We start from the raw sequence: 27879 nt of genomic DNA on the forward strand, positions 1-27879 counted from the left end.
TATGCAGCACTATTGTTTCGTTGTATAGCACCGAAGAAGGAAGAGATTAGGGGGATGTAGACTTCCTTTCCCGTTTCCCAATAGAGACTGAAAGAACAAGCAGCATTAGGGGAAGAGTATGTGATGAATCTCAATGTCATCACACCTTTCCCGGAGGTAGCCTCTCCTCATGTAGCCAGGGGACGGCAGCCACTACCTGATCCTGTCCCTGGGGGTGGCTATGCGAGGGAGGATCACATAAGGGGTGGTGACCCTCATGAGGGGAGTGATTGGCATCATCAGATGAGACATGGTATTCCTCTGCCCCTTTTAGGGATGTCCCCTCCACTCCTCATGCCTTAATGGCATACTATGGTAACACCCTTCAACAACCCTCAAGACTTGCTGGTGATATCCCACAATATCCTGCAAGGATAAAGACTAACTATTAATCCCATATATGTAAGTCCTTTGAAGATACTGGGATGAGGAAGGAATGGCGTTATGAAGATTACTAGAACCCGGAGGCCCTATAACACGCTCTAGTTGATGGAAGGAGTGGCACTGTGGCAGGATCTTTAAATCCCAAACAGCTAATGGCAAGGAGGAATATGACAGGTGCAGCCGGCTCTCATTGGAAGGAGAACCGGCTCTGCAAGAGCCCAGCTGCATGCGAGGCCCGCAGAAGAGAGAGGAGCAGACCGAGTGCTACGTGATGAGGAAGGTCTGCTGGTCCCGCCGAGAAGAGCAGAGAAAGGACGGGGTGTGTTCCCAACCTACCAGAGTGTTGCAGCAACCACGGAAGCTTGCAACGGACATCAAAGCAGCTGCACATAATCTGTGAGCACAGCTGGGGGAAGTGAGATGCCGGGGAACTTCACGGCAAGTGCTGCACACAGTGGAGAAGGTGGCAATCCCTGTAGAAGTGATTAAGAGAGGGTCACTACTGGCTCTGTGGCGCAATGGATAGCGCATTGGACTTCTAAGTGAACTGGCAAAGAGAGGGTCACTGACAAATTGAATTTTAAAAAAAATGAAAAGGCTGAAATCTGCAATTTAATATGAGTCTAAGACCCACACCTGAAATTAAGAGACTTGTGAATCCTTTGGAACAAAGTCCTGCCAGAAGGGAATACCAGATATTTGTGAGTCTGGGACTCGCCCCCGAATTGTGAGACTTAAGAACCTGGCAGGCAAGTACACCAGGTGTTACGTGAGACAAAGAATCCTAAGGAAGACCCATTCCCATGGGATTGTGAATTGAGAACTGTGTAAGAAAGTCCTGGCAGGGAGTATACCAGTCAAAACCAATTGTGTGTGAACTGTGTAAGAAAGCTCTGGCAGGAGAGTATACCAGGCAGAGCCAAGTCTATGAAGTGAATTGCAAATATCAGGAGGAGGGAGTTATCATCTTGGGCTACAAAGAACTTGGTTATTCTTTTGGAACGTTTGTTTTGGTGGAAATAAACCTGGGGAAGGGACACATTCCCAGGAACTGTGAATACCATCCAAGTGGAAGCCTTTTTGTTGAACATTTGTGAACATTTGTGAACATTTGTGCACTTTTAAAGCCAAGGACATTACCCTTAGCAACTTAGAGTTACTTTTAGAATGTGAGGAGCAGAATAGGATTTCAGGCACAAAACAATTTGCATTGGACATCTTGACACTAGACAGGCCGTTAGTTTTGATTGAGGTAGGGACAGTGAGGCATTTTCCACACCACTTATTATTTGAATAAAAGTCTATAACAACCAACATGACTCATCTGTGTCCGCGTCTCATTCCTGCTTCATCACACTGTGCAGTGCGGATAAGACCCGTAATGCAGGTTCACTGTCCAATCTGGAACACCAAGGTATCTTGGCAAGGAAAGGACCTTGCTCTGAGTCTGAAGGGCAGTAAAACCGGCAGGGCAGTAGTGGTGGCCTCTTTCATTAGGAAATTCAATCAGATGGAGATTATACTTTTTCAGGGTTGCACAATAACATCGCAAGTGTTGATTGTGTCTCCAATGTTCAAGGTCACAGAATAGGAAATAGAGTAATCTAGTCACCATCCCCTAGCTGCCTTCCTCTTCTCCACAAGCTCTACAGTCAGGTAATTAAAGACCATGATCTAGCCCTTTCCAGAGAAGAACTTCTTTGTCTCTGGCTGGCCATCTCATCATCTCTTTCTCCTGCAAGTGCACAAACCTCACTTGGCTTTAAGCTATCCTTCAGGCTTTCCCTCCACCACACTCACCCTTTCAGCCCATTATTTCTAACTAGATCTCAAGATCAAACCAACATCATACACAGGAACAAAAGGATGGGTCTGCTTGTCAGAAGAAGATCTTATTCCTTGGCCACACAAAGGGACACCCCTAATCAAGGTCATATTTAACATAATTCGAATGGACTGTATGACCTAATGCACATGCTTTCTATAACATTGCTTCGAAGTGGTTGCATGCTAACAGGTTTTATAACATACAAAACAAATATATAAATAAAATCAGATCTGCAAAACCTACAACAACCAGATTGGATCAAGAATAAGAAAGGGTTTGAAACTTGGACTAAGGTTTTGCAGGCTTAAGTGTACATCAAAGGAGATATGCCCTTGCTGCACCTTTTTTTTCACTAGATCATTCACAGTATTTTAAGGTTTACAATGCCATTTAGGTCTCTTCAAACTCATCATGTCCGCACAGACAGGTTGCCATGAAAGATATCACTCTACCTTTCTGGGCTTCCTCAAAGCGATCGTTCTCTGCTAACCACTGTGCGTAGGGCACATATACATCGTCCTTAAATTCTGGATGCTTCTCCACCAAAGAAAATGCCTATTAAGGGAGAAGTACTGTTATTCATAGAACCAAACAAGTATAATACACATGCATGCAGTCAACGCCTATTTCTGCCTTATTTTGCTCTAGACTTTCAGGATTTGACTGCACATCATTACTCTTATCTTAGCACCATGTTCATCAGTGCACTGGTAAACTTCAATTATGTGCTAAGCTTTTGAAAATCGATTGAATAAAATGCAGCTTTACCGAAAGCTTTACCAAAAGCCACCACACGTTAGCCATTATGTAGGGTCATTATTGCCCACCATGGTGGAACTGAGGACCTCACTGTGTACAACAGAGAAAGACACAATCACTGTTTGGGTTTCTCAGGGCCTTCAGGTTCAAACTGAGGTAACAAAACCAGCATAGATGGGCAGTGAATGAATAGAAGCAAAATGCAGGTATATTTAGTGGGTGTGCAAAAATTACACAAATAACTTTTTTAATTAACCTGCATTAAAACAAAACAATACATTAATATCTTCCATGAGTTTCTATTTACAGATTATCCATAGTTTTAAAGAAGGTTGACTCCAGCTATTCCACAGAAAGACTACCTCGATCCGGCAATCTGTATTAATGATGAACATGCTCAATGAACAGAGAATAGCACAGGGGCAACGCGCTGGTCTTGGAAGCAAGACCACAAGAGCAACAGAGGTTTGAATCCTGGTTCCGTGCTTAGATACCAAACTCAGGTATGGTATTAGGTGCATTATAAAAAATAAATTAAATAAATGATCCATCAAACCATTATGTTATAGACCATGTCTATAGACTTCATATGACAAACTACTGCTATGGTATAAAGAACCAGATAAGGTAGAGTCTGGATCCAACATCATAGATCTGATGTTAGTGGTCCTTAAAGGTAGCTAGAGTATGAAGATACAGAGATATATATACGGATGACTTTAAAACATTGATGATAGGCTTCAATACGATATTTGCGGACCAATAACTTAGCTAAAATGCTCAGCACCAATTGCTAAAGTTTTGTGAAAAGTAAATTATGTTTTCCAAGATCTCAAATGCATAGCTATAGGAAAGATTTATGTTGCACCAGAGGAAGCAGGGGGTTTGCTTTTAAAACCCTACATGGAAGTGTGATGATAACTTTTTCAAGCCAAGCTTCCCAAACCCTGGCATTATCCTTTCACCAAATTCAATGTTCCGTAGTGTAAATAAGTACTTTTGTGCAATGTACTTAACTGAACCCCAGACACATTCCAGCATGCTATAGTACAGGCCCAGGATATAGGCAACATTAACATATAAGATGGACTGGCCAACTCAGTGCTCAATTATTAATTAGCACTGCAAATCAGAGCTGAGCAGCTATTAAAGCAATAGAACCCGAGGAGGGAGGGCATTACCAGTCTGGTAATACCCCGGGGCATCAGTTACAGGCCCAAGCGAAGCAAGGGCTTTAACATAAGCCACCGGGCATTACCAGACTTGTAATGCCCCGCCGCTCCCTCGGGTTCTACTGCTATTACTAATAGTAACTTTTCTCGAGTTGCAAAACGGCATGAAAGCTGGTTCTTTTTATTTTAATTTTTTTATTTATTTGTGTTTGGCACAAGTGCCTTTACAAACCTTTCTTCAACAAAATATATAATATGTACAAAAAAAAATACCCAACATAAACATCATCTAAAACAGTTTGCATATTTACATATTTACATGAAAAGAAACCATTTGTCTACTACTTAAAGTAGTACATGCTAGATCTTATTACATCATTTTACATACATTACATATTATTGAGCACCAAAGTGCAAAGGGTAATGTCTCTATTAGTTCTTTCAAATATCGTAAAATCTACATTTGCCACATTTATGAGGCTGATTCATGGTATTAATGTGCGCTGAAAATTCCCGCGCAAGCATGCAAAAGCGCGCAAATCACAGCGAAAGCGCGCAAATCGCAGCGAAACCAGCGCACATCGATTAATGCACGTGTAAATCCATGGATGTGCGTTAAAATCCTGCGTGGCGCACGCTGGCGCACACGTCTTTAAACAGCGTGCGCTACACGCACAGCGAAAGCGCACATAGCGAAGCGCTCACAACAAAAGTAGGCGTAACACGGGGCGTAACACGCGGAATGGGGAACAACGCGTGAAAATGTTGGCGTCACAGGGGAAGTACAGGAGGCAAATGCGCGGAACGCCCACACGCGCGCCTACAACACGTATTCATGGAATCGAACGGGGCTAACGCGTGCGCCAAAAAAGACGCGCTAATCCGGAAACACGTGCGCCAGCAGGAAGAAAGCGTACGTGGACTCGCGCAGCATAAAAGTGTGTGCAAACAACAAACAAGCTCAGACGCCAAGATGAATATACCGTTCCTCGCAGCAGTGGTCGTGGGATACCGCAGGAGGAGGAGGAGGATAGTCAGGGCCAGAATTTTTACACCCAGAACCAACCTTTTTGGATTGCCTGATGACCAGGTGTATGGAAGGTACAGGATTCCACCTCACATAATACTCTACCTGGTGAGTGAGTGGGAGGATGACCTCACATCACCCACCCTGTGCTCCCAAGCACTGAGCCCCTTGGAAAAGGTGCTCAATGTACTGCACTTCTTGGCCACTGGTTCATTTCAGCGAACAAGTGCCATAGTGGGGGGGGATGTCACAGGCCACGCAGTCACGCTGCCTACACCAGGTGTTGGCCATCATGACTGCACGCCCATCAGTCCGCAGGCACATATACGTGCCCAGAACACCTGCAGAAAGGCAGGCTGTCGTCCAGGATTTTTACAGGGTGGCACACTTCCCCAAAGTGCTAGGTGCCATTGACTGCACCCATGTGGCTCTACGTCCTCCCAGGGCAACTGAGCACATCTACAGAAACCGCAAGCACTGGCATTCCATCAACGTGCAGGTAGTATGTGATGCCAAGGGAATCATCACCTCAGTATATGCCAACTATCCAGGGTCCACCCATGACAGTTTCATTTACAGATTGTCAACCCTAAACCCGGACCTAAAAGCTGGGCGGCATGGTGATACATGGCTGCTTGGTGAGTATAAATGCCCCTGCACATGCATGCATGTTAGATACCGAGTAATGTCACAACCCCACTAATGATACCCATCATCACCCTCCCCAGGGGACAGTGCCTACCCACTGAGCACCCACATGATGACACCAATTCGGAACCCCACCACACCACCCGAGGTAAGATACAACACAGCCCATATTGCAACTCGGGGCATAGTGGAGCGCACATTCGGAGTGCTCAAGTCACACTTTCACTCCCTTGACCGCTCTGGTGGGCAGCTGCTATACGTGCCCCCAGTAGTGTGCAGGATCATAGTGGCAGCATGTGTCCTGCACAACGTTGCAACACGCCGGGTAACTGCCGGTGGACATGGTGGTGCCCCCATATCCCCAACCACAAGCCCGGCCGCTGCGCATGGGAGGGGAAAAGGCACGTGGTGAGGCAGCCCGTACGCAGCTGGTGGCTAATTACTTCACCTACAATCTCACCCCTGAGGAGTGCACACAGCCCTGGCACATACCAGCTGACAAACAATGATGATGACATAAGGGACAGTCAACTGTCACAACCATACCAGCCTGAGATTGGTCACCTGGAATTGTTACATTGTGTGCATCCCTACCTGCCGAAAGACAACCAATGCTGTGTCACAAAAAACACATTTATGCTGCATGAATGACTACCCCCTTGCAAAATACAACATGAAAATAGCGCCATGTCACCTAACCCCTCCCGAGCTACGCCACCCAACACACCATGGCATGTCATGCAATGTGAAAGCAAACAAAGCAATGCACAAGACCTGACACAAGTGTCACAAAGTGCACTGTCCCAAATGGAAACTGCCCACAGACAATATGCTCCCAGTAATCAATAAACAGCACACATGAACAAATACTTACCACCAACACAATACAGCAACACACCATGAAACATTGCAAAAACATGAAATTACTAAGTCAAAGTAGTGGTAGTCTTACAACCTGAATAAGCCAGCACATCGACCCCTTCCAACTGTAGAGTATTGCTGCCACGCAAATGTGTCAGTGTACTGCATACAACATGAACTCCATCTGCAAAGGAGACGGCCTTGTGAAGACATGAGGAAGGAACCTGCAAATTAGGAGGAAGACATGGATGCACAAGCACAGATTAATACACCATGCAGTGTACAATACAACAACAATACCCACTAGGGATGTACACACAGTATTGACTACAGACTGCCCACACAGCTCATGGGAGCCCAATGTCACTGTGTAAGTCACTGTCACTTGGTCACACCCTTTGCAAGCCCAAGGAAACGGGAAGCAGGAGGGGTGTGTGTGTCACGAATGCAAGCATCTAACCCAAGCTAAGGACAAGCCTGCATGTGCCAAGCCGGAATACAGTGGATGCCCACAGGAGCCACACAAGGTAACACACTGTAAAAAAAAAAAATAAAAAAAAAAAAATTGCCATGTGTTGGCCAGGGGGTGGGGGGGTACAAGCCACCCAGGAGGTTCGAGGACAGGGTGCACACCAACACCCACCTGCATGGATGTTGCAAAAAAAAAAAAGAAATACCTCCATGGGCTCATGGCCTGCACGGCTATGCCATTGTGGGAGAACTGCTGTCGCTCTCTTCACCCTCTGCTGCTGCATCAGGAGGTGGTGGCACTATGGGAGGCAGCCCACGCAAAGCCCTGGTATAGTCCTCCATGGCACCAAGCATGCAGGTCTGGAAGGTCTGATTCTGGAGGATTAAAGTGTGGAGATCCCCATGCAGCACCTCACGGGTTGCCTGCACTTCTGCATGCATGGCCTCGCGGGATGCCCGGATCTCCTCACGTGTTGCCTGCAGCTCAGCTGAGAGCGAACGTGTGAGCTGCTCCAGCTGCTATCTGCCCTAACATTTCGGGAAGCCTCAAGTTCAAGCAGACTCTGCCTGAGGTTATGGAGCTCTACCCTCAGGGCTTCCCTGTGGCCCTGTGACTCTATTGATAAAGATTCGCGCAGAGTCTCCAGTGCCGCCCGTCGGTCCCTGCTGGACGCCAACATGTCTTCCCTGTGTGATTGGCAAATGGAGTCTGTTGCCTGCTGTTGTTGCTCCATCTGTCTTTCAGGGGGGATAATGGAAGTGGCCACCCTCTCCATTGCCTGAGCCATCATTTCTACTGATGCTGCCTGTTGGGTTGCCATACTGTACATGGAGTTTTCCCATACAGTATTGCCTGGTGGCGCACGGCCGCGTCGGCGGGCACCACACCTGTTCGGGGCAAGGCGATCTGCACCTTGCTGTGCTGGCACTGCAGGACTGCATTCCACCTCTGATCTGCTGCCCCAGGAGCAGGATCAGATGCTGTGGAGTGTGACCCTGCATCCGTAACCGCCAAAGGCGGACCTACCAACACTGACATCCCCATAGAGGGTTCTACCCCTGGTGCAGGTGGGTTGGACAGAATCCCTGCCAGAAGCACTGACCTGCGACAGTACCTAAGTCTCATCATCCAACTCAGCACTTGAATAGAGGTCTCGGGAGCTGCACCCAGAGACACCCCTCGACAGTATGGTCTGCAGTACCAAAGTGTTTTCACCCACCACCACACCACGTCCCCCACTGTTGCCTAGTCGTGGCTGAGAATCCTCCTGGGTCTGTACCTTCTCTTGAACCTCACCAGCATCAAGTGCGTCGTCGCCTGCAAAAACATGAAATACAAGAAATGGAAACAGGTATGAGCACCATAGCACACACATAGGCCTGACAAGATAGAGCTCCTGTACATGGTTTACACATGTCCCACATGACTATAACCCTGGCATGCATGCACTGTCAATGAGTTTGAAGGGGGGTCAAAAAGGCAGACAATGAGGACACCAAGATGGAAAAGCAACACATTTGCAGCATGTTGTGTAGCACTGGCATCACACATCAGCCTGTGAGTGGCATGTCCAATACACATACATGACACATGCCAGCACACAGATGTCATGTAGCATAGCCATGGTAAATTAGACAACTACAGTGATATGTCAGTGAATGAATACTGTCACACATCCATGTCACATTGACATGATGAGAAGATTAATGCAGAATAGTGTTTCAAAATATGCATGTGCCACACACTGCAACACATCCAGTGTACAATAAGACAGTGATTGTAGGCAGATGTACACATCAATGGTTGGTCACTTCAACATGACAGGAAACAACTATCATGTTCCACATGCAAACAGGCCCTAAAAATAAATTTCAGCAGGCCAATACTCCCTCGCCCTGAATGGTCTAATCATTCACATAACCAGGTAACTTAAGTGGCACAATGTGGGGTGTAAACAATGACAGAAGCATGTCACATATGTGGCATTAGGGATGAAAAAAGCATATGAAAAATGGGATAATCTAAACAATCAGCCTGAATGAACACAGAAAAAAATCAGAACAATGTGGTTGCAAGATGATAGTTCAAGTGCAACAGCAGTAATGTGGGGCTAATTGGCTACTGTGGGCAGAAGGGATACTGTCATACCCAAATCAAAGGCACGTGAATGTATTGGAGGAAGCACATGGGTGACCCCTAACGCTCAGGAGTACACACCCTCACCTGGCACTCAATCAGAACCCGTCACCCAAACAACATACACATGGATTACATACACATGCTTGGGCACTCACCGGACAATGCGTCGTAATCGGGTAGGTCTCCCACGCCTTGGATATGTTCCTCTGTGACAAAGGTCCCAGCAAAAGACTCATGTTCAGTGAGTTTGTTGTCCTCTGGTGGAGACCCACCGCCAGTCACCAGAGTAGCGGCATGATTTGAGGCCAGCTTGTTCTTTGCTCTGCGTTTCAGGTCATTCCACCGCTTGTAGCAATCATCAGCTGTGCGCCTCACAAATCCAAGGGCACTTATGCGGTCCGTGATGGTCTGCCAGTGTGCCCTACATTGACCAGGTGTGGTCTTGCACCCTGCAGTCACCACCATTTCGCGGCTATGTGCCGACACATAGGTCAAAAGTGCATCAAGTTTGGCGTCATTAAAGCTAGGCTTCCTTGACGTGCCGGACTGTGTAGCCGTGTCTGGGGTCACAGCCTGTAGTGCCAGAGCACCCTTCTTCCTCTTTTTCAAAGGTGGAGCGGAGGCTGAGTGGCTTGCGCCAAAGCTCCGGTGGACTGGGTACTGGTAGTGTGCAAAGGCACAATGACCATAGGTCTTGGTGCAGGCATTGGCTGAAGTGTGATGTTGGCAGGGGCAACGTCGGTTTGATGGACCAGGACCGACACTGTCCCGGCTGGGAGACTCGGAGCTGGGGTGGATAGAGCTGCAGCTGCCCCTGCAGCCTCCCCACCGTGCCTACTTGGGGCAGCAGATGACATCGCTGCCCCAGATCCACGTGGCCTGGTGACACCAACTTGCACCGCCACACGTGGCTTAGACTTGCTGACCTGGAAGTCAGCCTGGGAGTCATCCTGTGCCGGATCAGGTGCCACAATGGGCTGATCCAACAAGGGCTGACCTAGGATGGTATCAGCCACGTTTCCCTCAACCATGGGGGAGGGGGCATGTGTGTCCCTGATTGGTCCTCCACACATGGGGGTCTAGGGGCACCCTGCAAATCCTGGCCACGTCCCCTACCGCGCCCACCACGCCCAACTTTTGGAGGTCGGCCACCTTTGCCTCCCTTACCGCTTGGTCGCCTCCAACCATGGCACTGATGATGTTGTGCGTATGGGAGTTGCAGTAAACAATTGTCCTGGGCAATTGGGTTGAAAGGGGAAGTGTACTAGATGGAATTCGTACCCTAGTGGTCTAGCAAGGCTGTCTGTGACCCCTGGGGGAAGATGACAGGTCACGCAACGCACAGGCACCCTGAAAACAAAAAGTAACATGCATGCAACCCCTCGTAGACCACGTGCGTGAAAAAATTAACCCGCACTACGCTGTGGCACCCAGAAACACAAAAATAAGCGTAAGCGTGTTACACGCAGCCTACAATGACTTCTGAAGGGGTATGCGACACACGGGGCAAGCACAGTTGGTAAATACGTGCGCGACTCACCGTCTGCCTGGAAAAAGAACGTGAAAAAGACGCGCAACACCCCCGCCAAAAGAATTGTACGCTGTCTGAGGAGACAGGACAAAAGAAGTAGTGAACGCTGTTTGAGGAAACAGGCCCAACAAAAAAAATGAACGCTGTCAGAGGTAACAGGGAGTACGAACTTGAAACGCTGTGAAGTAATCGCGTGTGAACCGACAAGTAGTACAGAATTCACCCACTCGCTCTCCACGAAAAGCACGTACAAGGAAATGGGGTCCTACACGTACCTTTTAAACCGGCCCACATGTACAACATCACTTACGCGTGTACGCGCTAAGGCCCTTTCCTCCAATTACACAGCTGACACTCGGACGTGCAATTCTTGGACGTGTACACATGCACCCGTGCGGAGGGAAACGCCCGCGCGTCACGTCACAGACGCGTAGGCCCTTTCCTCGTATTACACACATTCATGCGCGGATGTGCAGTTTTTCACGTGCCATGAGCCACTATGCCCAAGTCACGAGGGAAAAGCCTGCGCGCGTCACGTCACAGACGCGCTTACGTGTTAAGGGCCTTTGGTCCAATGAAACCGCGTACGTGTGCTGACGCGCTTACACGCGAAGGGTCTTTCCTCGAATTACACGCTGACGTGCAAGATTTTCACGTGCCAAATCACTCCGTATCAAGCTGGCCACGCAACAACACACGGAAGACCACGCTCCTGCCCAGAAGGCCGAATTACTGCCCCCCCAGAACCCTGAGCACGCTCCCACCTGCCATCTGCTGCTGCCTGCCTGCTGCCCACGTGCCCTGGTATTTGGTGCCTGCACATCAGCCAGGGTTCCAGTTGCTGTGTCCACCCCTGCTGGAACAGAAGACTCCCGACTGGGATACCATCGCTCCACAGCCCAGCCCCAGGACCCAATTGCCCACCCACGCCTGCCTCGGGGGTCGCCATGTCAGGGCAAACACCATCTGTGACCACTGGCGACCCCCAGCCAGAGAGGCAGAGGGCCACCAGCTTCAGTCTGAAGGAAGTTGGTGTCCTGGAGGAGCATGTCCTGGGGCAGTATGATGCCCTCTTCGGGACATCACGCACCAACAAGGAAGGACGGGAGAGGATCTGGGATGACGTAGTGGTTGCCATCAACGCGGAGGGGGTGGCAACCCGCGACATCAAGCACATCAAGAAGTGCTGGGAGGACTTCAGGTCCAGGACCCTCCACAAGGCCCAGCACCTCGCAGAGGGGGGCCGGGTCAGCATGAGTGACATCCAGATGAGGGTCCTGGAACACGTATGCCCAGCGCTCCACGCCCAGATCCTTTGGAGGAAGACCCGTCTGGAGTTGAGCGGTAAGTGGCCAAGCATTGTTGTGTGAGACAGGGCATGTTGCAGTGTGCTGGTAGTCTGATACTTGCCTGTATGTGTGACATGGGCCATGTATGGATGTGTGTGTGCAGGGACATCATGTTCATGCATGCGAGACCAGTAATGTGCGAACCACATGGTTGGTGCATGGGTTCCAATGCAACATGGGGAGCTGTATGGCAAATGCACACATGAAAGCATGCCAGTGTCTGTTCTTGCAAATGGTGGGGGTGTGAGGGATGGGTGCTGCTGTCATGTACATGTATGGTGCACATGTGTGTGTGTGTCTGAGAAGTGTGTCTGTGACTTTGATATGCCATGGATTCATGACACATGTCCGTGATGATGTGTACATTCACTCATGCAGTGCGGTCACCGTTGTATGCAGTGCGTCTATCCAATGTGTCTGTGGTATACAAGGCATGATGCATGAGCCTCCGGTGATGTGTGTGCATGGGGGATCAGTGTGAGCCATGATGCATGTGAGTTTGAAGGCAACCTTTTGATTAATAGAGGCCCTTGTACATGGATGCTGATGTTGATTGCAGGCGCCGTGCCTGTTTATGCATGTGTGTTGCGTGCATTCACCCATGTGTTGTGGAGGGACAGGATGGAAGTGACGTTAGACACTGCCACTCATGTGTTATTGCTTCCTGTCTAGGCGAATATTGTACTGTACCCTGATGCTTGTGTTCTATGTCTCCCTCTACGCAGTGTCAAGTGAAGAAGAGGGCGGAGACGGCGCTGTGGAGCCAAGCTGTGAAGGGATGCCTCCACTCGGCGGCGACGCAAGGCCCAGCCACCCTCCCAGGACTTGCCATCATCCGGGAGCGAGGGGGCTGGTGCCGCGTCTGCCACTACGGCTGTGACGGAAGGGCCGGGTGAGCCCCCACAGGGGCTTGCAATGGCGGAAGATGGTACGAAGACATCCAGGTTGGTGGTCTCCACAGAGGAGGAGGAGCCCGCTACTGAGCCGCACATGGGGCCTGGTGGGGGTAGTACCACTGGTGCAAGTGGTGCAGTCCAGGGCCAGGGTCAGGAGGCAGCACAGGTCACCGCGGAGGGGCCTGTGCATGTCCCTGTCCTTGACCCTGTGACTGCACCACCATGCACCAGCAGGGATGCCCCGTCGCAGGCCTGTCCGCAGGTAGGGGAAAGTGCCATGTCATCTGCCTCTCCACTACCTGTGGACGAGGGGTCCAATGAACGTAAGGCCTCTGTCCTGATTGGTGTCGCGTTGCGCACGCGTGACATTCGTGATGACGTGCGTTCTTCCTGGGCAGAGAATGCACGCCATCACGAACAGCAGCGTTGCGACGTGGCACTGTTGGGAGGGGCCCTGGTTGGTGGGTTCCTACATGTGACGCGCACTCTGGCAGACCTCTCCTCCTCTGTGGAGACTATGAGCCAGTCGTTCTCCCTGCCGTCTTCCGGCCCAGATTCCACCAGGGCCCCCTATGGACCTGGCCTGACCAAGACAGCCAGCTTGGTGGAGATCCCATCCCTGCCACAGTCGGGAGTCTGTGGTCCAGCAGGGGTGGACACCACAACTGGAGACCAGCTGATGGGGGATGTGCAGGCATCATCGGACAGGGCACATGGACAGCAGCAGCAGGAGCAGGCTCTAGGTGGGAGCAATGATGGCTCGGGCCATCGACATCAGGGGGGCAGGCATCGGCCAGAGGGCAGGAGAACCCTGGAATGGATGTGTCTTCCATGTGGCTGCGGTTGGGCCAGCGTATAGGTGCGGAGCTGCGGCTGGCGGAAGAGGCGCGGCTCACCATGGTCAGGGCGGAGTTCTCCATGCGTCGGCCGTTGAGGCGGGCAGAGTGCCTCGAGACGCCTCGCAGGGAGTTGGAACAGGCCATGAGTGCCTCCCTGCGAGACCTCGGAGCCAGGACAGAGGCCCGCCTCCAGCAAATAGACAAGGAGTTTGATAATGCCCTGGCCGAAAACATCACGGAGTGAGCCGCAGGACTTGCCTGTCGCCATTGTAAATAGTTTATAGTGTTAGGTTTCCTTTTTTTTCTTTATTTTGTGGCTTTTGGACTATGCCCCACACTTTTGTAAATAGTTTTTTGTTAGGTAGGTTATTAGATAGGTTTCATTTGTTTCGTTGGGCTCATGCAACCTTGGAAATTTGATTGTACATATTTGGACGTTGGATTGATTTTGATTTTGTACATGGATTAATGGATTTTTCTTTTGGATAATGGATTGTACATAGTTGGACAATGGATTATTTTGAACTTTTTCTTTTGATTTCACCATGGATCAATGGATTTTTTTTTACGTTTCCTTTGGATTTGCGTTGGTGGAGGGAGAGTTTGGACTATTTTTATTTTGGATTTCTTTGTATTGGTTATACTTTTCATTTACACTTCGTTTGCACATGCTTTTCATTTCATGATTGCTATTTTGTTATGCTTTCATTTTATTGATTTATTTTTGTACATAATACATTTTCATATTTTAGTTCCATGTGTGGGATTTGCTCATTGGGTTAATGCATGTGAAAATGTGGGTTTACACAATCAATGCCAACGAGTGTGTGTGTGTGTGACGGACATATGTTGATGTACATAGTTGACTTTTTGTTTGTGTCTTGAGATGGGCATGTCAGTGTGGGTTTGATTGGGAAATCATTGCATCTCAGAAATGGGGTGGCGTGCTGTGGTATTTTGGTGTAGAAGTGGGCCATGATTGTGCATCTTTATTTCATGTAGGGGGGGACATGAGTGGGGGCCTGCTGGCAGGTGCCCCTCACTGATGTGGGGTGGGGGTGCAGAGGGACATGGGTGGGACATTAGTGGGGGCCTGCTGGCAGGTGCCCCTCACTGATGGGGGGTGGGTGTGCAGGGGAAAATGTATGGGACATGAGTGGGGGCCTGCTGGCAGGTGCCCCTCACTGATGGGGGGATGGGGGTGCAGGGGGACATGTGTGGGGCCTGCTGGCAGGTGCCCCTCACTGGTGGGGGGTGGGGGTAGAGGGGAACATGTGTGGGGGCCTGCTGGCAGGTGCCCCTCAATGATGGGGGGTGGGGGTGCAGGGGGACATGTGTGGGACATGAGTGGGGGCCTGCTGGCAGGTGCCCTTCACTGATGGGGGGTGGGGTGCAGGGGGACATGTGTGGGGGCCTGCTGGCAGGTTCACCTCACTGATGGGGGGTGGGGGTGCAGGGGGACATGCGTGGGACATGAGTGGGGGCCTTCTGGCAGGTGCCCCTCACTGATGGGGGGTGGGGGTGCAGGGGGACATGTGTGGGACATGAGTGGGGGCCTGCTGGCAGGTACCCCTCACTGATGGGGAGGTGGGGGTGCAGGGGGACATGTGTGGGGCCTGCTGGCAGGTGCCCCTCACTGGTGGGGGGTGGGGGTACAGGGGAACATGTGTGGGGGCCTGCTGGCAGGTGCCCCTCAATGATGGGGGGTGGGGGTGCAGGGGGACATATGTGGGACATGAGTAGGGGCCTGCTGGCAGGTGCCCCTCACTGATGGGGGGTGGGGGTGCAGGGGGGCATGTGTGGGGGCCTGCTGGCAGGTTCCCCTCACTGATGGGGGGTGGGGGGTGCAGGGGGACATGGGTGGGACATGAGTGGGGGCCTGCTGGCAGGTGCCCCTCACTGATGGGGGGTTGGGGTGCAGGGGGACATGTGTGGGACATGAGTGGGGGCCTGCTGGCAGGTGCCCCTCACTGATGGGGGGTGGGGGGTGCAGGGGGACATGTGTGGGGGCCTGCTGGCAGGTGCCCCTCACTGATGGGGGGTGGGGGTGCAGGGGGACATGCGTGGGACATGATTGGGGGCCTTCTGGCAGGTGCCCCTCACTGATGGGGGGTGGGGGTGCAGGGGGACATGTGTGGGACATGAGTGGGGGCCTGCTGGCAGGTACCCCTCACTGATGGGGAGGTGGGGGTGCAGGGGGACATGTGTGGGGCCTGCTGGCAGGTGCCCCTCACTGGTGGGGGGTGGGGGTACAGGGGAACATGTGTGGGGGCCTGCTGGCAGGTGCCCCTCAATGATGGGGGGTGGGGGTGCAGGGGGACATATGTGGGACATGAGTAGGGGCCTGCTGGCAGGTGCCCCTCACTGATGGGGGGTGGGGGTGCAGGGGGGCATGTGTGGGGGCCTGCTGGCAGGTTCCCCTCACTGATAGGGGGTGGGGGGTGCAGGGGGACATGGGTGGGACATGAGTGGGGGCCTGCTGGCAGGTGCCCCTCACTGATGGGGGGTGGGGGGTGCAGGGGGACATGTGTGGGGGCCTGCTGGCAGGTGCCCCTCACTGATGGGGGGTGGGAGTGCAGGGGGACATGTGTGGGACATGAGTGGGGGCCTGCTGGCAGGTGCCCCTCACTGATGGGGGTGGGGGTGCAGGGGGCATGTGTGGGGGCCTGCTGGCAGGTGCCCCTCACTGATGGGGGGTGGGTGTGCATGGGGAGATGAGTTGGTGATCACTAGTGCAACGTGACACGTGGCCTGGCTGGGGGGCATGGCCATGGTGGACGGGCTGCCTGCAGGACACCTGGGAGGACCCACACTGCCAATTCACGTGTAGGTCTCCCCGCGCACCACACTGGATACACGTAACTCGCTCTGACAGCAAATATGTGTGTGAAACCTCCCACGCACCCCAGTAACACACGTACCCCGCTCGCACAGGGTCAATCGCGTGTGAAAGTTCCTGTGCACCCCAGTAACACACGTACCCCGCTCGCACAGGGGCAATCGCGTGTAAAAGTTCCTGCGCACCCCAGTAACACACGTACCCCGCTCGCACATGGCCAATCGCATGTGAAAGTTCCCGCGCACCCCAGTAATACACGTAGCCCGCTCGCACAGGGCCAATCGCGCGTGAAAGTTCCCGCGCACCCCAGTAACACACGTACCCCGCTCACACAGGGCCAATCGCGTGGGAAACTCCCCGCGCCGGGATGTACATGTATTCGGAGGGGTGCGCTGGGAGTTTTACTGGCGTTTTCGTGGTTCAGGGCCTGTGCGCCATGTACGGGATTTGTGCGCTGTGCATGGCGCACGGGGAAGGGGTTGGGGCGTAACTGGCGCTGCTGCAGGGTCGCTGCGCCACTCTGCACCACAGCTGGTTTTGGATGCTAAAATCCATGAATACGCTGTGCTGCGGAAATGGATTTTAGCGCACACGGCTGGCGCAGAAAGTCGCATGCGCACAATGTGCGCCAGCCGCGTGCGCTACTTGTACGCTGAATTCTATGAATAACCCTGCATATCTCTTCTTTTTCCTTTTGTTCCATTTCATTTAGATGAAACTACAAAGCAGTTACGAGGCGTGTTAAAGCCAGAATCACGGACAACCTTGCCCCCCACATACACTGTGCCCATAGTAGTTCTCTAGAGAGTGCACAATCTGCATTAAACAACATTCCTAGGTACATGCTACGGATACCATCAAAGAATGCATATTAGATGACTAGATGTTTCAACGTTTCAGGATCGTCCAGTCTTTTACAGAATCTACAACCCGCAGTTCGAACCACATTTTTATTTTTAGACTGATATTTCATTTTTTCATTAGTATGAAAGAGATTAAACTTCAAGTATACATTTCTTGCTATATTACAGGGAAAAACCAACAGATATTTCAGCCTAAGAGTCTGTTTGTGGATAAAGCAAGTATACTCAGAGTATGATTTATAGGAGGAATTTTGCTCCATAATTTTAAACCAATCATAATGAAACCATCTCTTTTTTACAGTATTTATACGTTCATGGAGGTCATTTTGATCAGTGACGATATACTCCAAGTTTGTTTTCATCTTCTGAACATATCTATTTATTGAAGCTGGATTGGCTTTCACAATCATTGCTGCCAGGTCTTCATTAAATGAATTTGCTGGTGGAAAGAGCATTTTCCCATAATTAACCAACGTTCTCCATGCAAATTTAGCTGCCAATGAATTTAACCCAAGTTCATGCAAGATGATAGTATTCGGTAATGACTTTGGTAGGCCTAGAACCTCTTTCCAGATTCTTCCTTGAATTTTATTAAGGACTTAGTCCATATAGAATAATGGGTTCTATCTTTAGAGTATAGAAATCAAGAATGGGAGAATTTTGCATGCCTATGGTATGTAATGTTCATCTGGGATATCAGATGAATTATTTTTAAGTTAAGGGTTCTGTTCCACATAGCAAGTGAACTGGCATCCGTCAGATTATATCCCAGGTATCTCGTCAGAAGTGCCCTTTTTATAGTCGCACCCATCTGCAAAGGCTAACCAGTGTATTTTAGCCTCTCCAAGTTTTACTGGAAAGGTCACCAGATTATCCCAGATTTTGTCAATATCAGAAATATAAAGATTAAACAATATTGCTGCATACACCCTTGTTTAACTCCAATGTCAGTTTTGATGGGGTCTGTGACGTACCCAGCGCGACTTATTTGTACCTGGTAGGAAGTCTGATGGTGAAGTAGAGCTATCAATCCTACCAGATATTCAGGTATCCCATATTGGATAATTGTTTCCCACAGCAATGAGCAAATTACACTATCAAAAGCTGCGTATAGCTCCACTGATGCCATATAAATTGCACCTGAAGAAGTATGAAGTGATGCATCAAGAAGATGGGCTAAGATCATGGCATTTAGTGAGGTGCCCATCGATTTCCTAAATCCCACTTGATATCGAGATAGAAGATGTTACTCAGCTACCTGCTTTTCGAGGTTTTTTAGAATAAGGGTTGCAAGCACCTTGGCCGATACGTCGATCAGCGAAATAGGGCGAAAGTTAGATGGATCATCGATCAAGCCTTTTTTATGGAGCGGTACAATTATCGCTGAAAGCCATGAAGGTGGTATGCTTTTGGTAACAAAAATAAAGTCAAATATAGGTTGGATTGTCTTAGCCCAAAAATATGAATCTTTTAGGAGACAGGGGGGCAACCCATCAGGGCCAGAAGCTTTTGAATATTTTAACTTATTGAACGTCCATATCACATCTTCGAGGTGCCACGTAAAATTATTGAGAATTTTGCGGGTATAACAATCAATATAAACAGAGTAAAGGGTATTAGGTACTTTGTATCTATTTCTAATGAATGTACTCCACTGTGGTCCCGAAATGGCCTAACTAAACGCAGAGACTAGCTTACCAGTTGGATTAAGGAGTATAGACCAGACCTCCTTTGTATCACGCTTACATAATAGCTGAATCATTTTCTGGTTCTCAGCAAGTTATTTAGCCATCTTCAATTTTTTATTCTCGGTTTTGTAATCGACACTCACATTTTTTATTGATCTAATATCCTAATTTCGAATATTTTTTAATGCAGCAATATGTCTATTGTAAAAATTGGGATACATGCTAGCTGTATTAAGAATGTGTTGTTTCAGTAGTTGGTCTAGATGTTATTTAATCACTGAGGTGTTATACTCTGCCATGAATAATTTGTCAGGTTCCTCAACACACCTATCAAATTTCCATATATCCTGGTTTACCAAATATGCCAATTTTCTACACATCCGCGGATTCCATTGGATTGAAAGTTTATGTCTCTCACCCTCTATCAAGACCAATTTAGGTAATATATGTGTGTGATTTCATTGGGATATTAAGTGTAAGATTTAACACCATGTGGTCCCCCAGACCTAGATCACAAATCACCAGTGGTTCACATAGTTCAAATAGATTTTTTGAGACAGCTATATATCCAATCATTGAGCTTAAGTTCCCTCTCCTCCAAGTGAAACCGCTTTGGTCTCGTGCAAGGGGGGACCAGGTGCAGATTCCATTCCGTTAGAAAATCCCTCCAGCATCTTCCATGCTCACATGACGAGGGGGAAGAATGTTGAAATAGACCAGATTTGGCATATAATCATTTAGGATGGCATTGAAGTCTCCTCCCAGGATGATCTCATACAGCTTGTTTTGAACAAAAGCTTTTTGTAAAATAACATCTAAGTCATAGATGATTTTTAAACTAGAGCTATTCCTAGGATTCCAATGTGTTTATAACAAGAATATGGTAATGGTTAATAATCATCTCAATAACCAATTATTCATTCGTTGAGGATATGAAATTAGAAGTCTTTATATTATTATGAATTAAGGTCATGAGACCGCCTGAGGACGATCCTGTAAACCACGAGTGGCAGGATAAATATAGGAGGTAAAACCATCCAAATTAAATTTTTTCAGGGCCATAGATTCTTGTATAAGAACAATATCGGAATTCTGGAGTGGTGGGTTGTGCGCATGGCATTTAAAGTCAGTAAACCCGCAACAATTCTAACAAGCGAGAGATAAGGATGAAAGTTATGAATTAGTTTGAGCAGTATTGATGGTATTTGCATTTTTTGTGAGGGATTCCAGACAAGCTAACCCTTTCAATGCATTCAAAACTGAAACTAATTGGGCGAGCATGTCTTTATTTAAAGCTAAATTTGCTATATCATGTATCCCATCTGCTACGTTAGCTTCTACCTTCTCCGGTTTGTAGTTCATGAAGGCAGAAGATTCTTGCAAGTTCTGGAATGCATACAATTCATAGCCCACAAATTTAAATTATCTCTTTGCTCCCACAGCATTTTCGTAATTACCAAAGAATTAATTTTACACAACATCCTATTGTTATTGATGCATGAAAGTTTCATCCATTCAATATCAGATGAAAGCTGGTTCTCAACTTGAGAAAGAAAAGCAAACAAAAGGGCCAACATGGATCAGTGAGAAGGGGCAACATGTAGTCCCTTCTCCCTTTCCATTCTGGCTAATTGTGCGGTGGAGATGGACTAGGACTAGTACTGTTCCCGGTGCCAGCGAGGGACAGAGCAGCGCAGGTAATTGGGGGTAGGGTAGGGAGAAGATATGTGGAAAAAGGTTTTTTTAGGGAAGGGGCAGGGGACACCAGGAACGCACTTACCTTCGTTCAAGGTGAGGGAATAAGGTGGCCTCCCACTCTGAGAAGGCTCAGAGCAGGGTCTTTCCCTGTGTGGTAAAGACCCCGTTCCGAGACTACTAATTGGCTGGGAGGCTACCCCACCGTCCCCTTACTGAGTACTAATAGAGCATTACACCATAGGACATACTCACAAAGAATGAGGAATTTCACACAAGAACAGATGATGCACCTTCCTGAGATGTCTATGAGCTAAATGCTAGTTGCTATATCACATAGGTTACCTGTGCATTAAAGGAAGGCAAGCGGAAGCACAACCATAACTGCATCTGAACCCTGTTTAACTAATGACTGCCAGCTTCCCCATAAGTGCTGAGGGCGCAACCTAGCATGACTGTTCCTAAAGCCACATCATGCAAAATTGCAAAATGCTGCTGCTGTCTCCAGCTGTAAAAAATTTACAGAAATCCTTATTTTATGCGCATACAGGATGCATGGATATGTGATTGCCTCTTATTTATAGAGCAACTGAGCAATTCCTTAGACATGCAAGCACATATTTCACTTGCAATGAAATAAATCAATGTATATTTACAATTATTAACGAATTACTCATGTTCTTTTGGAAGAATTATTCTTTATTATATAGGTTGCGCCCTCAGCACTTATGGCACCAACTATTTTTTTTTAGAAACCTCTGTGTTCTAGTAAGAGATCAACAAATAACTTGTATCTCAGTGATATTCTCTCTGTTCATTCACCCGAGCAGTCTCAGACTAACAGAACCCATCCCTCACTCAGCCAGGACATACAAAACAATTATTCAGCTACCACCACTGCCAACAGCTTGGTGAAGACCCTCAGTGCCGAGGAAAGTCCAAACGACAAAATCCAGAACTGGTAGCAGATGTTCCAAACCAAAAACCTCAGATATTTAGTATGGTTGAGATGGATTGGCACATGGACATAGACATCAGGCCCAGGGACATCAGTCAGCCCTGCAGCTTGAGTGCCTCAAGGATCTTGGCTAAGGTAACAGTCTTAAATTTGTCCTTGTGCAGTGTGGCGTACCAGAAGAAAGACTCGGACCAGAAGACATACTTTTACCAAAGGACTAACTCAAAGAAAACGCGTTACTGACCCTATTGCTAATAGAGAAGTTACCTACCTAACAAACTAAGACTAAGGGTGCTCATCAATGTAAGTAAAAATAATTAATCTTGTCCTCTGTCCAAATCCTAACTTTGAAACTCGCCCCATCAATTAGAAAGGCAAATTAAAAGGGAAAGCGGGCAATACAGGTTGCCCTCAGTGTTCTTTACTCTGCTATCTATTAATATTTCCAGGAATCTCTCCTAGTTTCAGTTCCCAGTTGTATTCAATAGAACGCAGGTCTCCTGACTTTACCAGTTCGTGTCCATCTCATCAAAGTTCCAAATGAAGAAATGTTTTCCTCAGATATATAACAGTTCCCAAAAAAGTACATTCTGTAGGATCATAGATGCAGGGATATTTCCTTAACCCTCCTCCACCAACTATGTGGATCTTTGCCCACAAGATACCACATTGTGGGGTGGGTCAGGTGGATGGCAAGGAGACAATACCATGATTCCGGATAGCGATTTTCTCCTCTTTTCTCAGTTATTAGTATGTTAGTCATTCCAGAATAGGGGGCAATGCTTTCGAACCAGTTTTATATGGAACTGGAACCACACAAGGAGCATTGGTTTCACTCTGCATAGTATGGTTAATAGTACGAACATGTCTGTACATGTCTGTACAAAGTGGCGGGTTAGGACATTAGAGGCTGCTCTCTCTGGGATCAAGGTCATGCTTTCTACGATCAGAATTACGGCTGCAACAAATGCCGGAACTTGTAGATATGATTTGAACTCAGGTGGCTAATGAACCTATTTACACAAGGATATCTGGGAATTTTTCTATTGCTATTTATGGTTATGACGTGGTTATAACGTTTAGTGGCCTGTGTAGCTTTGCCTCATATTACTAATAATATATATAATACTTACTAAAATGGCTACAGGCCGTTATCATTAGTTTATTTATGGGTTTTTAGATGATGATACAATATATTGGTTAGTATGTGAGAGATTAGGTTCAATGTAGTCCTTCATTATTCCATCTAGGTGGTGTGATAGATAGTTTGGATTTTATGCACCTTGTCTCTGGAATAGGATGGTACCTGTTTGACACCATGAAGAGAATGAGTTCTGATACATTCTGGATATTACATATTAATGCATGGCAGATTAATTCTAGTTGAGGGACTCTACAATTTGACATGTGCTGAAGAATGTATGGAATGATAATGATAGGTAATGTTGGTTGAGAATGTGGCGACATTAACATTTCTAATGAAGAAGATGATGGGAATTATTTACAGCATTTATTTTATTATAGGACCTACTAAGTGTTGGACAGCTGAAATGGGGTATTATGTGTGGGGAGTGAGTTAGTGACAGGGTTTTCTGAAATTAAAGTACATATAGTTAGTTTGTTTTCATTTAGGAGAGGTAGCCGGGGCACTAGGAAGTTTAGAATGTTTTATTCAACCTATTACATTAATCTGTGGTTGGCTAAATGCTTCTGTTTCAGAGGGGGTGGGTTCGTTTTTTTTTGTGTGTTTGATTATATTGTTGAATTTAGTGCAATTGATTGATATTTTCTCTGCTGTACGTTTGGAGTTGGGTAGAGTGGAGAAGATGGCTGAAGACTTGCGAATGATAACTTGGAATGTAATGGATTGAATAATGTAAATGAGAGGATGAACATTTTGGATTTCTTGCATGAGTTGAAGGGGATTTCATACAGGAACCGCACCTTGAGAAAAAAAATATTGAGAAGCTGAGGAAGAGTTGGGTGGAGAAAGTTTATGGCTCATCTTTCAATTCACAGTCCAGAGGGGTTGCAATCCTGATTAGGAAGAACACTCCTATTAAGGTACTAAAGGACATTTCAGATAAAGAGGGGCGGATAATTGCACTGTTAGTGGATATTCAAGGTCAGGTGGTGTCTTTTTGTAATATTTATGCACCTTCAGTGAATGACGGGTCCTTTTTCAGGAAAATGGCACAGACATTACAAGATTTAGGAGCTAGGGATATTATCCTAGGTGGTGATTTCAATATTATACTTAACAAAAATATAGACAGAAGTAAATTGACAGCTAGTAAACATACTGATAGGCATTATGTGGCGTTGAATAATATACTTTTTGAGCATAATTTAAAAGATTGTTGGAGGCTAGAACACCCTTCCAATAGGGAATATAGTTTCTTTTCTGGCGCAAATTCTGTTTATTAAAGACTTGATATGTTTTTAACAGCTGGGAAAATGACAGAATTATAGAACAAGCGAAATTGGGAATATTCTTTTGACGGACCATGCTCATGTACTTATGAACTTGCGCTTGAAAATGATGAAGTTGAGAAACTGGTGAAGGAAATGGAGTTTTCTGTGTCTGATAACCACCTGGGGACTTGAGCCCAAATATTGTATGGGAAGCTTTTAAATGTACAATACGTGGACATCTAATTAGTGTGACTAGTGTACAAAGGAAGCCATCCAACAATAAAGAAGCTGAACTTGTGGAGAAAATAAGTGAATTGTCAAGAAGAGTAATGGCTAATCCAACTAGTGTAGACTCAATATCAGAGTTGATGAGAATGAAGAAAGATTTGAAAAAGCTGATAGATGAACATGCTGAACGGAAAAATGTATCTAAAATGTGCATATTTTGAGAAGGGGGAAAAGTGCGACAGATGGTTGGCTTATGGAAGAGGGAGGCTGAGAGATCTATTCCATCTATTTGAGACAAAAACAATAAGATTACAAATCACCCGAAAGAGATTAACAACATTTTTCGGGATAGCTACGTGGAACTGTATCAAAATGAGTTAGACATGACAGGCAAAGAGAATAACTTTCTGGAAAAGTTGAATCTTTCAAGGATTACTAAATGTGATTCGCAACTTTTGGAAGAAGATATTACGGTGGATGAAATTAAACGGGCAATTACTAAAGAACACAGGGAAATCCCCTGACCCTGATGGTTTATGATGGAATTTTATAGGTTATTACTGAATCCTGCACTGCTTCTATTGAAAGATATGTATACTGCATCATTGGCGGATGGTTTGCTACCAGACACTACGAGACGTGCGATGATATCTGTCTTCCCAAAGAAAGGAAAGGATGATACCCTACCAACTAGCTGTAGGCCAATAAGTTATCAATACAGACAACAGGATCCTGGCAAACATTTTGGCATTAAGATGACAAAATTTACTTCCATCACTAATTCACAGAAATCAATCAGGTTTTGTGAAAAGGAGGAAAACCTCGAGCAATATCAGGAGTCTATTGCATACAATTTCCAGGGCAGATGAGCAGCAGGAGGACATTGCTGTTCTATCCCTCGACGCCGAGAAAGCTTTTGACAGAGTCAATTGGGATTTTCTCTTCTCGGTTCTTGATGGGATGGGATTTGGGGGAAAGTTTGTGTCATGGATCAGACTACTTTATAATGAGCCAACAGCCGAGGTAAACACCAACGGAATACAATCCAACAGTTTCACGCTTAAAAGAGGAACTAGACAGGGTTGCCCTTTGTCGCCCTTGTTGTTTGTTATTGCCATAGAACCATTGGCTATGGCCATCAGGGAAGAATGTAGGATAATGGGTTTATCATGCTGGGGACTTGAGCAAAAGTTATGTTTATATGCAGATGATATGTTATTAGTCCTCAGAGACTTGCAGCATTCGATTCTGGCACTTATGGACATCTTGACAGAGTTTCATATGTGTTCCGGATACAAAATAAATTGGACAAAGTCTGAAGTAATGCCGCTGGTGCACTTTTGTGATAAAAAATGTGTAACAGAGTTAGGATTCAAATGGTGAATGGACAAATTGTTATATTTGGGGATTTGGTTGACACCTAGGATCTCAGACATGATACGTGTAAACATGAGGATAGAATGCTACAAATTAAGGGATGATCTGGAAGGATGGAGTCTGCTGAATCTGTCACTTTGGTGCAAGGTGAACGCTTTGAAAATGGCATCTGCTGCGAAGGTTAACTATGTACGGAGTATAATTCCTCTGACACTAACTTCCATATATTGGAATGAAATGGATGGATTACTTCAGGCTTTCTTGTGGGATAAGAAACCCCCAAGGTTAAAGTTATGGAAGCTGCAACTGCCACTAATAAAAGGTGGATTAGGGGTTCCTAATTTCAGAGCCTACCATTAGGCGTATATGTCTAATTTTTTTGTTCTCTTTTTGGAAGATTCGAATGATGATTGGGTATTGGCAGAAACTAGCTACAATGGTCCTCTGATGCCGGGAGCTATCTTGACCACAAACTCACGACGAAGTTGAGGGAAAGATCCATTGATTGCTTGTTTGAGAGGCTCATGGAAGAAACTGTGTGGCATGATAGGAGTGGATGCGTTGAAGGATCCTGGAGCGTCAGTCTGGATGAATCTGTCTATTAAAATTGATGTCAGAGTGGTGTTCTGGGCTGTTTGGTATTTGGGTGGTGTTCAGTGGATAGCTGATCTGATTAAGGATGGGCGTTGGATGACAGCAAGAGAAATACAGATTAGCTGTAACATTGAAAATGTCAAAGTTTCTGACTACAGGAAACTCAGAAATGCGATTGGAGTTATAGACTTCGAAAAAAGGCTTAATTTAGACTTGTTTAGTAGGAGTGGAAAGTGGACTGGCCAGCCGAGTTTACAATATGATTGTATCTGAGTATAAGGGTAATGAGTCATTAATAGAAGAGTGGAGTAGAAGAATCAGTTTGGATATTTCGAAGAGTTATGGAAGCAAATTTGTGGGAATGTCCGGCTATGTTCTTTGGGGCTTACAGAAAGTTCTAGACAGATTAAGATCTTAAATCGGGTTTATTGGACACCTGAAAGAATGTGGAAGCGAGGTATGTTGGAGAATTCAGATTGTTGGACTTGCCCACATGAATCGGGTACCTTGGAACACATGTTGTGGGATTGCAGAATGGTGAGAGTGTTTTGGAGAGAGATAGGTGCAGTTTGTGAAAAGGTGATCGAGGGGTTACCGGTTTTAGACTTTAAAACAATGATGTTGGGGAGTGATGAAACTCTGGATGACCTTACTCACAGTGTCAGAAAAAGTGGTTGTTCGAGAGGGGCTATGATTGGGGAAAAAAAAAAATGTAAGCAATTGGAAATGTGCATTGGACCTGAAAATGGAGGCTTGGACTTCGGACATGCATGTATTAGCAGGAGTTGGGAAGGTATTATATAAGAGGGAGGGAAAGAAAGGATTATTTGAAAACATTTGGGGTAAAACTTTGTCATTGCACTAAACTGTATATAATAAGAAATGTATATGAAATGGGTGGGTGGGGCGATGGGGGAGGTGGTATGGAATCAGTTGTGAGATGATGTAGTAGTTGTATCCTTCAATGTAAATTGTTGTATTGTTTATCTGGTTTATGCAATGATTTTCTGACCATTTAGTAACTTACTATGTATTATTCTGTATTTTGTTAACTTGTAAATAAATGTTAAAAAAAAAAAAAGATTCCACTCTTGTTTGATTCTAGGTTCCCCTTGGGATGTTTTCTTACTTGCTTTATAGGGCCATCCTGGCTCCCTTAGTTCTCTTGTTCCCATTTACTCACTTGATTCCTAAGGGTATGTGTATCCCCTCTTAATATCTCTTTCTCTTGGCTTTTGAGTGTGGCTTTGAACCGTTTGGCTGGTTCTACGGCTGAGG

At 46.9% G+C, this 27879-nt stretch overlaps 1 protein-coding gene across 4 annotated transcripts in view; it reads right to left on the reverse strand.

The window, feature by feature from the left end:
• IFT122 (intraflagellar transport 122) overlaps positions 1 to 27879 on the reverse strand; it is a 1464758-nt gene that overhangs the window by 506623 nt on the left and 930256 nt on the right. For all 4 annotated transcript variants that reach the window (XM_069643447.1, XM_069643448.1, XM_069643450.1 and 1 more), the window contains exon 20: positions 2704 to 2806. In XM_069643447.1, the coding sequence (XP_069499548.1) occupies positions 2704 to 2806 (103 nt within the window). The remainder of the gene's footprint in view (positions 1 to 2703; positions 2807 to 27879) is intronic.

Source organism: Ambystoma mexicanum, chromosome 2p, assembly GCF_040938575.1.
Source record: "Ambystoma mexicanum isolate Mex_15411 chromosome 2p, UKY_AmexF1_1, whole genome shotgun sequence".
NCBI lineage: Eukaryota > Metazoa > Chordata > Amphibia > Caudata > Ambystomatidae > Ambystoma > Ambystoma mexicanum.